Source organism: Hakea prostrata, chromosome 8, assembly GCF_041222555.1.
Source record: "Hakea prostrata isolate BN-2017 chromosome 8, UWA_Hpros_2, whole genome shotgun sequence".
NCBI lineage: Eukaryota > Viridiplantae > Streptophyta > Magnoliopsida > Proteales > Proteaceae > Hakea > Hakea prostrata.
This window is the reverse complement of record NC_142607.1, coordinates 16,275,935-16,293,681: the sequence shown is the minus strand read 5'-3', so window position 1 is coordinate 16,293,681 and position 17,747 is coordinate 16,275,935. Positions and strand designations below refer to the sequence as shown.

Here is a 17,747-nt window from a genome sequence, read left to right as displayed (position 1 = left end):
GGTTTAAAACAAAATTTTTTTTAACCAAGGATAATTTGGGGTTTTAGAGAAATATTTAACGGTAAAAGTTAAATTTAACCAAGAGAGTTAAGGGAGGGAGGCGTTTGATATATTTGCTAAGTAAGAGGGGAGGTAAGTGATATTATCCAACTAAGAGGGGGTGTAAGTGCTATTTGTCCAATTAAGAGGGGAGGTAAGTGATACTTACCTTAAATTTTATTACAAATTTTTTTTTGATATTATCTAACTAAGAAGGGGTGTAAGTGCTATTTGTCCAATTAAGAGGGGAGGTTAAGTGATACTTACCTTAAATTTTATTACAAATTTTTTTTTGATATTATCCAACTAAGAAGGGGTGTAAGTGCTATTTGTCCAATTAAGAGGTGAGGTAAGTGATATTTACCTTAAATTTTATTACAAATTTTTTTTTGATAAATTTTCAAATTTATTTCAAGAGACTGATTTTATCAAGTTTTTATTTCTAGGAGCAAATTTTACGAACCCATCAATAAAACCCCTAAAAAGGCTAAAAAGGTATTTCTGCTTTCATAGACGCACGGGCCCGGCACGGACGCACGGAACGGTTTTGTGAAACACTTGTTGGGTTATCAAACGGGTCCATAATAAGCGGTGCGCTGCTGCCAAAGAACAATTCCTGGAGAAAGATAAAAACGGAGGATGAGTTAATGTTGGCCAACTCAGTCCGGGTCGGCTGGAACACACACGAACGCGGAGAAACGGCAGAAACAGAACTCACCAATACTTGCCGTCAAAAGCTTTCATTTTCATGGGAGTTGGGACCTGAACACCTAACGGTCATCCGCGTTGAAGACAATCTACACGATAATTTCGTTTTTCGATTTCATAGAACCTGATCGCCTTTTTGGTACGCATTTTCTCGATTCCCAGTCGCTTGTGGAGGATTGGATCAACCCTAATGGTTTGATAGTCGATCGAATCGAGCCTGTGGAACATGAAAATGGTGTTGGTGATACACCGCGCCTAGTATCACCAGTTCTATGAAAGAAGAAGAAGGAGAAGAAGAAGAAGAAAAAGAAAGGAAACATATTCAGTTCGATTTTTGATTTGATTGTTATTGTTTTATGACATGAACATTTTTTGAGTTGGGGAGATGAGTACTGGGCGGCAGACAATTAGGGACCTCATTGAGGAAGCCAAGAAACGGGTTTTATTGTTGGTCATATGCGTGATTGGGTTGGCGTATCTTATGTCCTGTAAGTTTCTGCTTTTGGTCGGTTTTTGATTTTGATTTTGAAGAACTGTGCTTCATTTTCAGTTTTGGTAGCTGAATTATAGGCATCAAGTGGGCAACACTGAGTAACTGAGTTTGCTTTAATTATATTTTATCAATTGATGTAGAATTTATGTCGAATCCACTTGTGCCGGCTGATGCTGACTATTCTGTATTATTCTGAACGTGATTCTGTAGATTGTGGATGCCTTGTCTCTTCTTCTTCTTCTTCTCACTTCTTTTGCATATTTTTTTGTCAAATAATCTATAATGATGCTCTTACCATAATGTTTTGTTTAAGCTTGAAACACGGCCATGCGCATTGGCTTTTGTAGTTAGAGTACAGCATTCCTAGCAATATTTTTTCTAGCTGCTGAGACTTTATTTTGCTCTGTCGATATTCATCCCGTTTTCCCACACTATTATTTCTCTGGCGGTGATGCTTTCACATTACTATTGGGACACAGTATAAGATTATGAAAGGAGCTGTAGGTCAAAAAATCCTTTTATATTTCATCTTGTCAACTGAAGAACAATAACAGGTCCTGTAGTAGTGAACAAAAGTATGGCACAATTTAGTATCTTCTAATTACTGAAACCTTTCCACAACACCCAATGACATGCTGCAGGAGTATCAGCAAAGATTTGGATTGATAAGTACAGGACTAATACTTTGCACATGAATTGAAGGTGCCTCGTGGGTTATCCGGTAAAGCATGTAGCTTCTGGTAGCATAGAGCTGGGATTGCGTCCTGATGTAGGATCATGCATCCCTAGAGGTGTCTGAATTGAGTTGTGGTCAAATAAGACAGAATATAACTAATTAAACACAAAGTAAAAGTCAATCCTACCAACATCATGAAATGGCATAAATAGAAACAAATAACCAGTAGGCACAGGTAGTGCCATGGAGGATATTCTGGTTTGCTTGATGTAGATTACTTGTAGATGTATGAGAGGGGGAGAAATGTCTTACCCTAATGCACGCGTTTAGAGTGGTTTGGACCAACATATCCTACATCCACTACTCTGCTATCTGATTCTTTTACCAGGCAGAATCAAGCCTTACAAACTCACCTATTTTTTCAGTCTCAGAACCTAGACTACCTTGGCCAAGGATTTCCACCCAACTCTAGACCACGGATTTTCCTTTAAGCCACACTTGCTTGTTTTACAACAGAACTAGCTTCTTCTTAAAAGCTAGATATAACTGTGACCAATTAAGCTTGCTATTGATCAATTACAAGATGCTCTTGCCGTCTGAGTTTACACATTATATCACTTGTAGCAGCCCTTTCTAAATATGATTTGGCACTTGCTCATTCACGGCAGGGATATTTTCTTGTGATTATCATCGAAACTTCATCTCTTCTGAAAAGGATGATTGAATTAAGCTTTAGCAGTTGTTATTGTTTTTACTTGTGATTGATCTATTGTTATTTGACATCAAGTGACTCCATCCTCTTATGGGATAGTTTCGTAGAGAAACTAGCTGTTGGAGAATCTATAGAGTCACTAAATTTTAACTCTTTTGGAAGTATTTAATGCATCTTCAAAGTAGCTCTTAACATCAGTGAAGATGTTCAAGAGTTCCACTCAAGTGGTCATAAATGGTGGGTAAGACCTTCCAACTTCTTGACCACGTAAAATTAAAAGCTATCATTTGGAAGACAATAGGAAAATATTGGCAGAAGGTGGCTACAAGCCTACAAGGAATCAATATGCTCACTCTCAGACGTGCATAGAAGATGGTCATGGAATGCCACAACATTGTTTGTTTGAGATGATTTGAACTCATAAACTCTTGGACATTCATGAAAGATCACATGGAAGATTTTCAGTGGTTGTCTACAGACAGTTCCAATTAAAACCTGAGTTTTGTGTGAGTTTAAGCTTTAGAATATTTTTGTTGTGCCAATCAAGCTCAGTCATTAGCTTTTGTTCATGGAACATCGTGAAGTCAACCCACCCAATTTTTAGGCTTTAAGGACTTTTAATGTCATTTCTTGGACTTTTTACATCTTGTTGCAATGTGTTGAGTATGGCTCATGCTTCACATTGTGTTGCCGACGGACACGGGGTCCCACTCAACTTTGAAGGATCAGACCCCATTTGAAGCATTGTTTGGGAAGAGGCCCGACATTTCTCATCTCAGAGTGTTTGGTTGTGAGGCATATGTGCACGTGCCAAAGGAGAAAGAAACAAGTTTGATAGGAAATCAAAAAAGTACATCTTTATTGGGTACAAGGATGATATGAAGGGATATAAGTTGTGGAATCCAGAAACTAGACGTATCTTTTACAGCGGATATGTTGTGTTCAGAAAATCAAATTTGAATAAGATTTTTCCAGATGCCCTAGAAAGGCCACAAACAGTAACATTAGATGTGGGTTTTGAAGAACAGTCAGTTAGCACACAAAGTGGAGCAGAAAATTCAGATTCTGAATCTGTCGAACCTGATGGATATAGATTCTGAAACAGAGGTTGAGGCAGAAGCTAGTCCAGTGTTAAGGAAATCCACAAGGGAGAGAAGACCATCAGAGAGGTATACACCTGATAACAATATCCTTTATACTAGTAATGATAATTATGCCCTGAATGTCATAGGTGACAGATCCAAGCACAATAAAGCAAGCTAGAAGCTTGAATGATTCCAAACAGTGGGAGGAGGCTATGAAAGATGAGATGAACTCCCTGAATAAAAACAGAACTTGGAGTTTGGTGAGACTACTTGCAGATCGCAAGGCGATTGGATGCAAGTGAGTGTTTAAGAAAAAGGTGGTGCAAATGGGGAGATAGAACGCTACAAAGCTCGGTTGGTTGCAAAGGGATACTCTCAGATAGAAGGGGTTGATTATGGTGAGGTATTTTCACTTGTTGCAAAATTAAATTCCCTATGACTTGTTCTATCTATAGCAATTGTATATAATTTGGAGGTGGAGCAGCTGGATGTAAAGACTGCATTCCTCCATGGTGATTTGGAGGAGGATATCCACATGAAGTAGCCAAAGGGGTTTGTGGTAAGAGGAAATGAAAACTTAGTGTGCAAGTTAAATAAGTCTTTGCATGGCTTGAAACATTCTCCCAGGATGTGGTTCCAGAAAGTCGACTCATATGTCTTGAAGCTTGGGTTTGATCGTTGTGATGCTGATCATTGTCTATGTAAAAATGTTAGAAGGTAACTTTGTTATTCTAACTTTGTATGTAGATGATATGTTGCTTGTTGGGAACAATAGATGATCGGCACATTTAAAGGATTGCTAGCAGAGCAGTTTGAGATGAAAGATTTAGGCCCAACAAATCTAATTTTGGGGATGCATATTAAGAGGGATCGTGAAAAAGGAAGGTTGTGGTTGAGTCAAAAGTAATATATTGAAAATGTTCTGAAGAAATTCAATAATTCAGATTGCAAGCCAGTGAAAACTCCCATGCCTACAGGTTTTAAGTTATCAACTCTCGGTGCCCCAAAACTGAAAAGGAGGAAGAAGAGATGGCATCAATTCCCTATGCAAGTGCTATTGGGAGTTTGATGTACGCCATGATTTGTACTCGTTTGGATATTGCCCAAGCAATGGGAGTATTAAGCAAATATATGTCTAAGCTAGGGAAAGAGCATTGGATGGCAGTGAAGCGTGTGTTTCGCTATCTTCGCGGTACATCTGATTTTGAGTTATGCTATGAAGGCATGAAGAGCTCAAAGGGTCAGCCACCATTAGAGCTACAGTGCTCTGTGGATGTTGAATGGGGAGGTGACATTGATAGTAGAAGATCTACCACTGGATATGTTGTAGCCTTATTTGGCGGAGCTGTCAGTTGGATGAGCAATAGGCAAAGCACAGTTGCCTTATCTACTACAGAGGCAGAGTACATGGCCTTGACACATGTTGCCAAGGAAGTGATTTGGCTGCATAGGTTGTGTAAAGAGCTTGGTTTTACACAAGGTGGAATGACAGTTGGGTGTGATAGCCTGAGTGCAATATTCTTGGCCAAAAACCCAGGTTTTCATGCAAAGACCAAGCATATCAGCATACAGTACCATTTTATCAAAGAGAAGATAGAACAAAAGGTTGTGATGCTGGAGAAAATTGACACAAAAGTAAATAGTGCTGATTTTCCTACCAAGGCAATGAGTTTTGAGAAGTTTGAATGGTGTACAGCTGCTTTGGGTTTGAGGAAGCATGTGAAGCATTCACAAAGTGGGAGATTGTTGAGTATGGCTCATGCTTCACATTGTGTTGCCGACGGGACACGAGAGTCCCGCTCCTCGGTGAGCGGATGGGGGGTCCGGGGAGGCCGCCTTGGCGGGGGTGTGGGGGCAGCGCCCCCATAGCTTGTAGAGGGTCCATGTTTTTGTGGGTTTCGGAGTTTCTTTACAGTTTGGGCTTGGGCCAATGAATAGCTATGGCTTAGAGTTTTTAAGTGCATATATATTCTCTTGTAACAGAACATTGTAAGTTGTTGTTTTCGAGAATAATATAGTGAAAAACCTAATGCTGGACGTAGCCTCACATTGAGGTGAACCAGGGTAAAATCCGTGTCTCCTTCTTCTCTGTTTTCTATTCGATTGTGTGTGATTGATCGCTATAATCCTAACACAATGTAATGATTTTCCATTCTTGACAAATCATCATATAAATTGTTGAATAAAGTGTCCCCCCCCCCCCCCCCCCCCCATGTATAATGTATTGTTTTGACCTGGTGTTTATTGTCAGCGGAGAGGAATGTCTGTGCTACATCCCCATGAATTTATGGATGTGCCTTAGCCATTTAGAGAACCTATAAGCCCTTACAGGGTGTGGCATTTATAATTTCTCTTGTTGTTTATACTACTTGTGACCTTGTGAGAAATGTGTCTATTTTCTTGCCACTCTTCTTCTCCCTTTCCCCTCTCCCACAGAAGTCAAAAAGGAAACTTGGGCTTAGAAGTAGTGAACTGCAATTTAAGTGTTTCCGTTTTATGTTCAGTGACCAGCTCTTCTGTTTGGGTTAATATGCCTATTGCTGCATCCTTAATCGTACTCCTCCGCTATATATCCATTGACATTGAGATGAGAAGAAGAGCTGCAGCTTACAGTGAAAAACTATCCTCAGCTGATAATCTTCTTCAAAAGAAGCCAGTTGAAGTCCCAAAGGTTTCTCTTGAGAAGTCCAGCTGGAGAAGGAAGGTGAATTCCCCTGTTGTTGAAGCAGCAATAGATCAGTTCACTAGACATCTAGTTTCTGAGTGGGTGACAGATCTTTGGTACTCTCGCTTAACACCTGACAGAGAAGGTCCGGAAGAGCTGGTGCAAATAATAAATGGTGTCCTTGGAGAGGTTTCATGTCGTGTTAGGAATATAGATCTCATCGATCTTCTTATCAGGTTATTCTCATTCTCCTTTAAAACTGGATCTGATTTCCCCAAAGAATTGAATCTGTGAGGAATCTTACTACTATGGTTTGGTGCAGGGATGTTATCAATCGCATTTGCACTCACTTAGAGCTTTTTCGTGCAAGTCAAGCCAAAATTGTCAGACAACAGTTAGAAGAGCAAACAACTGATCATCTGGATCTGAAACTAAAGCAAGTTCTGGCTGCTGAAAACAAGTTGCATCCTGCCTTATTTTCTGCAGAAGCTGAGCATAAGGTTTTCTTCTTCATTTACTTCCTACTAATTACCGATTAAGTGTGGCTCTGCAAGTTTAAAATGATTTCATCTGATATTGACTACCCTTGTTGTGGTTGTGTCCATGTCATGTATTGTGGATAGGTATTGCAGCATTTGATGGATGGACTCATCTTGTTTAGTTTCAAACCTGAAGATCTTCAGTGCTCTTTCTTCCATTGTATTGCTAGAGAGCTTCTTGCTTGTGCAGTGATGAGGCCAGTCCTGAACTTGGCTAGTCCAAGGTAGTGTTATTTACATTTTTGTTCACTCTCTGTGTTCAATTGGTTCATCCATTTTTCTATTTAATTTTCCTGGCAGGTTTATTAACGAAAGAATTGAGTCTTTGGTTCTTTCCATTACCAATAAGGCTGATAAAGGAGTCACTACTTCGGCAGAGAACATGTCACAATCCAAGCCAAATGGGCCTACGAGGACCTCATCGGATCATTTCTCACGCTTGCAAGATCAATCTGTTATAGGTGTTGAACTTGTGCAGCTTAAGAATGAGCACTCTGGAAGTGCCTCTGGTGAATCTCTGAAAGAAACAATTAATGGACAATCTCTTTCAAAGGATCCATTGCTATCTATGTCTACTCGATCTTCCCAATCTTTGTGTTCTAAGCCCTCGGATTCCCTAAGCAATGATAGAAAGAACCCCTTCAAGAAGGTTCAAGCTCTTGCTCCCGAGCATTTCGAAAATAGGTGGACTGAAGCACAGAACTACAAACAGAAAGAAGTTGCTAATCAGATGGGTAAACACATGACAGAAGATTTTCATGCAGGGAGTCCTGCTACAACTGATCACCCAAGGCTGACACCTAACCACCAGTTAAAGGATAGAACTACCACGTTTGATATTTCCCAAAGGAATACTAGCCTCTATCCACATGATTATCGATCTGTGACAGAACAGTTACATGCCCATGCTGATGGAAGCAGAGCAGTTTACCCTCGAGCCACAGCACATCAAGAAGAGCATGACCATGAGCATGATCAGATGTTTTCGGAGGAGGTTGAATCAGAGAGTAGTAGTTCTTATACTGAAGAAGATGAAAATGGCATGGTGACAGGTCTTGATTCTCCTGAGACTAAAGTTTGGGATAGTAAAAATAACAGAAATGCTGCCGGTTCTTACAGACACCATCCACTTGAAAATTCTGGACGCCATGTTTTAAGGAAGACGGGTAAAGGGCGTCTTCATTACCCGAGATTGTCTAAAATTCAGTCAGGCAGGAAAAAGCACAGAATAAGCAATCAGAAAGTGAACTCCTGGCAAGAGGTTGAGCGAACAACTTTCTGTTTGGGTGATGGACAGGACATATTAAATTCATCCAAGGAAGATGCAAAAGCTGAGGATTCTAGTGATGAACCTTCGCTGGAAAGCTGCAGTAGAGAAGATGCCCTTTCATCTGCTCCATCTATGTCAGTAACCAAAGATTTTAATTCATCCGTTAAATCCCTGGAAAAATCCTTTTTTACAGATTCATTCTTAAAGTTGAGATGTGAGGTAATCCCATGTCCCTATGTTTTTAAACATCACAATATTCTGATTTAGAATTGAAATGAGCAGGATGTGTACTTGTTTTCTCTTGCAGGTAGTGGGTGCTGATATTGTGAAGAGTGATTGCAGGATGTTTGCTGTATATTCCATCTCTGTGATTGATGCAAATAATAATAGTTGGTCCATCAAAAGAAGGTGCTTGATTTTATTTCATGACCAGTTAGCATTTGATCTTTTATGCTGCTGCAAGAGGCATGTTTTTACTGCTATCTTTCATTTTAAATAGCTTCATTGATTTATGTGGCTGTTTCTATAGGTTTAGTCATTTTGAGGAGCTGCATCGGCGTTTGAAAGAGTTTCCAAAGTATAATCTTAATTTGCCTCCCAAACATTTTTTATCAACAGGTTTAGAAATCTCTGTTGTTCGGGAGCGATGTAAACTTCTTGACGAATATTTAAAGGTGGTACATATAATTTTGGTTTTCTTGTATCATGGTTCTGGTTGAATGTGCCATATCAGCTATTTGTAATAATGGGACTTTGAGATTCTTGATCCTTATCTCATGCTATAAACAAATGATTTTCTGCCTCATAATCTTTTTGTGTGGTCTACATCTATTGTTTTGCATCCCCCCCCCCCTTCTCTTTTTTTTTTTTTGTCATTCATCTCCCTCTTTTTTTTTTTTTTCTCCCTCCCCCTCCTTTTTTTTTTTTTTTTTTTTTTTTTTTTTTTTTTTTTTTTTTTTTTTTTTTTTTTTCCTCTCCCCCCTCCTTTTCCTCTCCCCCCCCCCCCCCCCCCCCCCGCGGTCTTCCCCCCTCCCCCCCCTCTTTTTTTTTTTTTCTTTCTCCCCCCCCCTTTTTTTTTTTTTTTTTTTTTTTTTTTTTTTTATTTTTTTTTCCTTTCCTCCCCCCACCTCCCTTTTTTTTTTTTTTTTTTTTTTATCCCCCTTCTTTTTTTTTTTTTTTTTTTAGAGTCTATAAGAGTTTGTATAGGGTTAAGTTAGAGTTTGTATTCATATAGATTCTATTCCTTGTAATATTCTACTTTCCACTTAATTATAAATAAAGGGCTTGAGATCTGGATCAATAAGCCATTCTACTACATCGTTTATTTCTACATGGTATCAAGCCTAATCTCGATTAGGGAATTAGAAAAAAAGAGGTGTCGAACTTACCTCCTCCCCTCTCTTGCTATCTCTGTCGTGAGAACCCATCGTTTTTTTAGTTCTTCAAACCAATCGATTCTTCAAACCAATTGAGTAACCATCGAACTCATCTCCTCTCTGCTGATATTCGTCCCTGCATTCAAATCACAACACCAGCGAAAAAAATCCCTCACTCCATCACCATCCTTTTTTTTTGGCGTATTCTTTCCTCCTTCTCTTTTCTTCTCTTTCCTTCTCTCTTTCCTCGTCATCCTCTTATTCACCCACCTCCCATCGACCTACCCCTTCTAAATCCCGTCTCCCTCTTTGCCTTCTAAACCCATTGCTGCCCTTCCAAACCCATTGCCTGGACCACCGCCATATTTCCGAACCATATTTTGTTCCCATATTAGCCCACCTAAACCAATCCTATTTTTATATATATATATATTATTATATATATATATATATATATATATATATATATATGATGTTTCAGGTTCATATTTTTGAGTTTATTTGTTTTAGTAGAGAGAGAGAGGAGAGAGGGAGATTTGATCTTCTTGTTTGGCTTTGCTTTCCGTTTTTTTTTTTTTCACAAGTGATCAAGACTGGACATTTTTTCAACATGGCAACTATCGATGGTACTCTTCCCCTGGCCCCGAACATTACCCAAATTTTCATCCTCTTTCGGTGATTTGATGGGACAAATTATTTGATTTGGTCACGATCGCTTCTTAACTATTCTTGGAGGGACTTGTTGGATACATTACGGGCACCCTATCAAACCTTCTACCACCGGCGTTTCCCGGGATGGATCTCGAATGACTCTCTTATTATGTCCTTTCTCTTGAATTCCATGATTCCAAATATTGCCCGTGGATATCTATTACTTGTCTGCTGCCCATCGGCTCTCTTACATTGGCTTGGGGTGTGCCGGTTTATGAGCTCGAAAAGCTTCGTGAGACTACCCAGGCCGTTGGCCCCTATTATCTTTGAGTTGCGATCTCTTTGGCGGTTGGATCATTATGGGGATTATCACCCCACTAATCCGGATGATGTGCACTTATAGAGCACTTGATAAGATTCGAGTATATGACTTCTTGGCGGTTTGACGTGGATCGTCGGTCGTCAAGTCTTGTCGTTCTCCCTTTCCTACACTGCGTCTTATGCTCTTGTTCGGTGTGAGGAAAGTCGTCGATTAGCCATGCTTCATACTCCTATTTTGGAGAAATCAGCTTTACGGTCTGTTCGCACTAAATCCGATCCGGCTAAGGAGATTGTCAAGTGTGAGCACCGTCACAAACCCTATCATACTAAGGAAAATTGTTGGAAACTCCATGGGAAGCCTGCTGATTTTGAGAAAAAAAGAGCACAAAAAAAGGAAAATCGAAAGCTCATATCTCCGAGGCGGTTTCCACGGCACCCTCTGCGATGTTGGTCTCTCACGGGAGGAGTTAACTTCTTTGCGACGTATTCGCAATCTTCTACTGCCGGTACAACCTCTACCACTTGCTTCCTCTACTAATCAAACCAACTCCTACCTTGCTACTTCGGTAAAACTTTTACAAGCTTCCAAGTTTCTTCGGTTTCTACTCCTTGGATTATTGATACCGGAGCCACGAGATCATATGACAGGTTTATCCTCTTTTTTCTTACAATATTCTCCAACTTCGGAAAGGATAAAGTTCGAATTCTTGATGGCTCCTATTCTTCCATTCTTTGGAAAAGGGACCATTCAACATTCTCCATCCCTGTCTTTGTCTAAAGTTTTACATGTTCCCTCTTTCTCTACTAACTTGCTCTCTATCGCAGCCTTACACATGACTTAAATTGTAAAGTGACATTTTTCCCATCTTATTGTGTCTTTCGGGATCCGGTAGCGGGGAAGGAGATTGGACGTGGTAAACTAGACAATGGACTTTATTTGCTCAGCCGATTGAAGGATCTACTTCCTCGACTACATCTTCTAATCAGTCCAGTCGGTAATATCGGACCTTCATCGGTGGCACCGTAGGCTAGGTCACCCCCTCTAGGAACTCTTAAGAAAATATTTCCCGATTTAGTTTCTTCTTGTAATGAGGATGATTTTTTTTGTGAAGCTTTGCATTTTGCGGCGCTCGTTCTACTTATTTACCTTCTCTTCATAATAGAAAAAATATTCCTTTTATGTTAATTCATACTGATGTGTGGGGTCCCCGCCGACGTGTGTCTATCACTCGGCCATGGTACTTTGTTACTTTTATTGATTGTCACTCTCGTTCTCATGGATTTATCTTTTAAAACAAAAAAATGAAGTTTTCCGATGTTTTCGTGATTTTCATAATATGATTAAAACTCGGTTCAATGCCACTTGTGAAGATCCTTCGCGTGTGACAATGGCACGAGTATATTGATGGTGAATTTCAAAGATATCTCTCTCGACTCGGCATAATACATCGGACTAGTTGCGTTGATACGGCTGCCCAAAATGGGGTGGCCGAAAGGAAGAATCGGCATCTCTTAGAGATAGCCCGTTCATTATGATTGCTATGAATGTACGACCGATCGAGTGATGCTATTCTCACTTTGCTTCTTACCTTATGAATAGGATGCCCAGTAGGATACTTGGTTTTAAATGTCCTAATGAGATTCTTCAGGAGCCTCTTCTTTTGTTATTTCCCCAAAGGTTTTTGGATGCGTGTGTTATGCCAGAATCACAGCCCACCAGAGTAAGTTGGCTCCCCGCAGCCTACGCTGCATATTTTTGGGGTATTCTGCTACTCAGAAAGGGTACAAATGTTATCATCCTCCCTCCAAGCAAACCATTGTATCCATGGATGTACTTTTTCATGAGTTTTGCCCTTACTTTACACCTCTCTCGGGGAGAGTCCTAGAGGAGAGGTGTTCTTTCCGACTCTAGATCTTCCTTTCACACACCAACACAACTTAAGAGTCCCAGAAGAGTTTCCTGACCAGGGGGAGACTTCGGCCAGTATACCTGAGGACTCTAATCCTCCCCCTTCAATTTCTGAACCATGTGAAGAACCTAGCCAAGGGGAGACCACTCCGTGAGACACACCGTTGGGGTCTTTCAAAACCAGATTGACCAAAATAAAGAGGTGCGGACTTATCGGAGGAAGAAATACAACCGGCTAGCGGGTGGAGAAAGGGGATACGTTACCACTTCGGTCTCCTACTCCGAATCGGATTCTACCGAGGTATCTTCTTCGATCTTCCTATTCTTGTTAGAAAAGGGGTCGATCTTGTACTCAACATCCCATAGCTAAATATGTTTCTTATAACTCTTTGTCCGACTCCTACCGTGCTTTTATATCCTCTCTGTCATCGTATCTGTTCCTAAAAGTTGGCGGGAAGCCTATCTGATAAGAGATGGAAGGAAGCTATGGTAGAGGAAATGCGGCAATGAAGAAAAATGACACTTGGGAGCTGGTTACACTTCCTCCGGAAAAACCCCAGTGGGCTGCAAATGGGTATTTGTGGTTAAACAAAATATGGATGGATCGATCAACAAGTTGAAAGCTAGACTAGTTGCAAAGGGGTTTACCCGGACCTTGGGATTGATTATCGGGAGACCTTTGCCCCGGTTGCGAAACTAAATACCGTCGAGTTCGTTGTCCGTGCTGTGAACAAACACTGGAACTTGCACCAACTAGCGTAAAGAATGCCTTCTTACATGGGGTTAGCAGAGAAGAGGTCTATATGGAAATCCCACATGGTTTTTCCGATGACAATCTGCGGGAAAGTCCGTCGGTTGAAGAGGTCAATATATGGGTTAAAACAGTCTCCTAGATGCTGGTTTGGACGCCTTCGAAGGCAATGACTTCTATTGGGTACAAGCAAAGCAATGCTGATCATACACTATTTGTCGAAGTCAAATACTAACATCACACTTCTCATTGTCTATGTAGCGATATTGTCATCACGGGGAATGATGGTGAAGAAATTCAAAAGTTGAAGAACTATCTTGGCAAAGAGTTTGAAATTAAAGATCTAGGGAAGTTACAATATTTCTTAGGGATTGAGGTGGCTCGATCAAATAAAGGTATATTCCTATCCCAAAGAAAGTATGTCCTAGATCTATTATCGGTGGGAATGTTGGGGTGTAAAGTAGTTGATACCCCTATTGAAGCTGGAGCTAAACTTAAAGAAAAAGAGGGAGAACCAGTGGACAAAGGGAGATACCAAAGGCTGGTAGGGAAGCTTATCTACTTGTCTCACACCGGCCGGCATTGCTTATGCTGTAGGTATAGTGAGTCAATTCATGCATGATCCATATTTAGCTCATATGAAGGTCTTATCGGAATACTCGGTATTTGAAGGGAACTCCTGGAAAAGGAATACTTTTGTCACCCACTGATAATCTAAAAGTAGAAGCATACACCGATGCGCTGGGCTGGATCTCCGCGAGTCAATTTCAGGTTCTTGTACCTTTATTGGAGGTAATCTAGTCACTTGGAGAAGTAAGAAACAATGTGGTAGCTTTATCTAGTCTGGCTGAATATAGGGCTATGGTTCGTGGGTTTGTGAGCTACTATGGTTGAAAGGCTTGCTGCAAGATATTGGAGTCCAAGTTCCAAACCCCATGATGTTATATTGTGACAACAAGGCTGCTATTAGTATTGCTAATAATCCGTGCAACATGATCGAACTAAGCACATTGAAATGCGGTTTTTGTCAAGGAAAGTTGGAACAAGGGCTTATCGCATGCCTTTTGTAAGATCTGAAGACCAATTAGCAGATGTTTTCACTAAGGGATTGAAAGAAAGAGATTTCCTTCCTATTGTAGGCAAGTTAGGCATGAGTAATATCTATGCCTCAACTTGAGGGGGAGTGTTGGATTCTATTAGGAGTCTAATAAGAGTTTGTATAGGAGTTAAGTTAGAGTTTGTATTCATATAGAATTCTATTCCTTGTAATATTCTACTTTCCACTTAATTATAAATAAAGGGCTTGAGATCATGGATCAATAAGCCATTCTACTACACAATCTTTTTTTTTTTCTTTTTCCCTCCCCCCCCTCCCTTCCTCTTTCATGTGTTTTTTCTTGGCGCCCAGGATAATACCTTTTTTTGTGGGGGGGTTTTGGGGGGCCCCCCGCGCGCCCTATATTTTTTTTTTTTTTTTTTTTTGTTTTTGTCCCCTTCCCCTTCGAGTTTCCTGTAACTCTTCTATGTTGTGCTGTTTCTCAGAGGCTACTGCAGCTTCCAACAATATCAGGTTCATTAGAGGTCTGGGATTTTCTTAGCGTTGATTCTCAGGTCCTATTTATTTTTCTTACATTTTCACCTAATTCTGGTTATCTATTGTTCTTCTGGAGCATTTGCCTAACAACTGCTGGACTATGACAATGCAGATGTGCGTATTCTCAAATTCTCTTTCAATCATTGAAAAGTTATCAGGTAAGTCTAGGGAGTCTTGTAATACCTTCACTTATTCTCCTGGTATACTATGTTTCTCTTGGTTCATTTTAATGGTTTTATCATCCATGAATCTTGCAGTTAACCTTGACAATAAGTCATATGGAAAGAAAACACAGGTCCAGAATCTGGCTGATGCTGCAAATGGTCAGTCACTATATGGAGGAGAACACTTAAATACCAACAGAAAGGAATCTGCATCACAGGTAAAGGGGAACATTGTAGCAGATACTCCAGGATTGAGAAGAAGAGTCACATCATCTTTACCAGTTAAAACCCCCAGTAAAGAATGTGAAAGTCCTCTGAGACATTTGGGGGGTGACCCAGATGGTAGGCTGCGCAGAGGTGTTCATTATTTCACAGAAGATGATATGGCTCTAAAAGATAGCGGAGGTGATAATCCACGGGAACCGTCTGAGGTACTTCTTGATGCTGCTACAGATCTGGCACTTCCTACGGAGGTATACACTGATATTTATTCAAGTGTAGTTTTCCTTTCAATTTCTATTCGCATAATCCGTTTATACAGTATCTTTCTAAATGCAGTGGGTACCACCAAATCTGTGCGTCCCAATATTAGATTTGGTGGCTGTCATCTTTCAGCTTCATGAAGGTGGGTGGATCAGGTATCACTATTGATGAGAATAGAAATAGAGATTCTTTATTTTGTATTATTAATTTTTTTTCAGGCATCCAGATGTAGCACTATTGAGTTGATTGTTTTTCCTGACCGTGGTTGCATTCACACAACAGGAAGCAGGCTTTTTGGGTAGCCAAACAAGTATTACAGCTGGGGATGGGGGATGCTTTTGATGATTGGCTGGTTGGAAAAATCCAGCTTCTGCGAAGGGGATCAGTGATTGCTTCAGGAATCAAGCGGGTTGAGCAGGTGAATGTCAGGAAAAAAATAAATTTGTGGAAAATTGGAAGATTTAAGTTCTGGAAGATAACATTTACCATTGGTCAATATGTTTCTCCTCTTATTAGTGATTTTGAATGATGAATGTTCCTCTACTTTCACAGTTGACTTTCTAGATCCAATGACTCAATGCTGTGTGATGTAGGAGAAACCCTAAAAACTAGGAGACCTACAAAGTGGGCTACTAGACTCTTAGAATTAGACACCTATTCTTGACAGATAGTAAAGAAAGGAATTTGCAGCACTTGAGTTCTGATTAATCATGCCTGTAAGACAGTTAAAGTAGAGAAATAAACACAATAAGTCCTACTGGTAAGCACAACTAAACAAGAATCAATAGGGAAACAAGGGGATGGGGATCTTGGCACCATAACACTAAATTGAATGCAAGGGTATTAAGAAACTTAAGAAAATAGAGTTGTTTTAATCAATATCAGATTTCTAACAAGGAATTCAACAATTAACAATGTAAAGGGAGTCTTAGGAAGTTTTTGTTTTAAAGCAAACTATTGCCAAAGAATAAATGAAAAATATTTAGGGAGAGATAATGTTACCTGCTGATCCTGGCTGCAAAACAGGGGTTAGAAAACATTTAAGAACATAAATAAGAGAAAGAAAAAAATATTTTGAGGTAGTGGTGAATCCCAGAAAGGAGAAAAATATATTTTGAAGTAATGGTGTATCCTAGGAAAGAGAGTAGGTGATAAGAGAGAGGGAGAGAAAGAAAAGAAACAAAGAGAAGGGAAGGGAGACTAACAAAAGAAAACTAGACTGCCATATAAGGGAAAGAGGGAAGAAAAAAAAAAAAAAAAAGAACAACCGTGGGGTTTGGGGAAGAAGAAGAAGATTTCCAGGAAAGAAACTAGGTCTTTTTTGAGAAAAAAAAAAGAGTAGATCTTTGTAGAGAAGAGCAAGGGGAATTTTTCTAGCGGGAAACAAGGGTGAAAGGAGGAGAGAGAGATTACCTGGAGAGAGGGGGAAGAGCTAGTTTCGCCAGGAGAGAGAGAGAAGAGAGAGAGATAGAGAGAGCAGTGTGAGCTTCTTTTCTAATTCTTTTCTTCATTCATTGATTGCCAAAAACGAATTCCATTCAAGGTTTAAATAAAAAAATTGATCCCTCACAACTCTACATGTTTAATTCCCAAAATAACCCAACTTAAGTTGTATATATAACCCAAACTCAAAATAATTCAAAATTGGGCAAAAATGGACTCTAGGCCCAGCCCATAAAGACTCAATCATGAAATTAAAATATTTAAATAGTAAACTACTACCCAACCCACTAAGACTAAGGAAAATAACATGACAAACTGCCTATGAGCAGTGTTTCTCATTGAACCATACGATCCTAGCAATCCAATAATCTCCGAACTCATCATCCATCAACATAGATGCTGTCGTGGGATAATCTCTACATCGGTGTCGCTGATAAACTTGGAACTACTCACTGATGTCCTCATCAACTCTCCCTGCCTTTGAAGAATTCACCTCCGGTGAATAATGGCTCTGGTAGTACTCTAGCATGTATGGGTCAAGTCGTCGTAGCTCCGCCATCGTGATCCAAGTGCTGTCGATCTCAGGATGTCCCCGCCACTTAACTAGGAATTCTCTGTAACCTCCCTTTTTTGTAGTTGTAACTCTCTCATGAAGGATCTCTTCAACTATTTCAACTCTATTGTGAAATTTCGGCATAGGTGGTACTGAAGTAGTAGGGAGTGAAGGGGTCTTACTAGCAAGGTCATCAAAAACAAAGGAAACGGTGTCAAGGTCATCTGGATAGAAAGATGCAGTAGTAGGAGTGCCATGGAAGGGGACAAGGTCCTCCACATTGAAAATATTACTAATCCCCATGTTAGTTGGCAG

The 17,747-nt window shown here is 40.0% G+C and overlaps 1 protein-coding gene across 2 annotated transcripts in view; it reads left to right on the top strand.

The window, feature by feature from the left end:
• Positions 1-674: 674 nt before the first annotated feature.
• Positions 675-17,747, top strand: part of LOC149007276 (uncharacterized) — a 30,295-nt gene continuing 13,222 nt past the window's right edge. Inside the window, exons 1-12 of one of the 2 annotated variants that reach the window (XM_089167302.1) lie at positions 675-1,235; positions 6,218-6,614; positions 6,701-6,878; positions 7,002-7,141; positions 7,218-8,406; positions 8,495-8,595; positions 8,717-8,861; positions 14,738-14,806; positions 14,902-14,947; positions 15,047-15,426; positions 15,512-15,591; positions 15,719-15,854. In XM_089167302.1, the coding sequence (XP_089023428.1) occupies positions 1,133-1,235; positions 6,218-6,614; positions 6,701-6,878; positions 7,002-7,141; positions 7,218-8,406; positions 8,495-8,595; positions 8,717-8,861; positions 14,738-14,806; positions 14,902-14,947; positions 15,047-15,426; positions 15,512-15,591; positions 15,719-15,854 (2,964 nt within the window). In that variant the 5' untranslated portion in view covers positions 675-1,132. Of the gene's footprint in view, positions 1,236-6,217; positions 6,615-6,700; positions 6,879-7,001; positions 7,142-7,217; positions 8,407-8,494; positions 8,596-8,716; positions 8,862-14,737; positions 14,807-14,901; positions 14,948-15,046; positions 15,427-15,511; positions 15,592-15,718; positions 15,855-17,747 lie in introns of those variants that run through there. The other variant, XM_089167303.1, reaches the window with a different exon arrangement.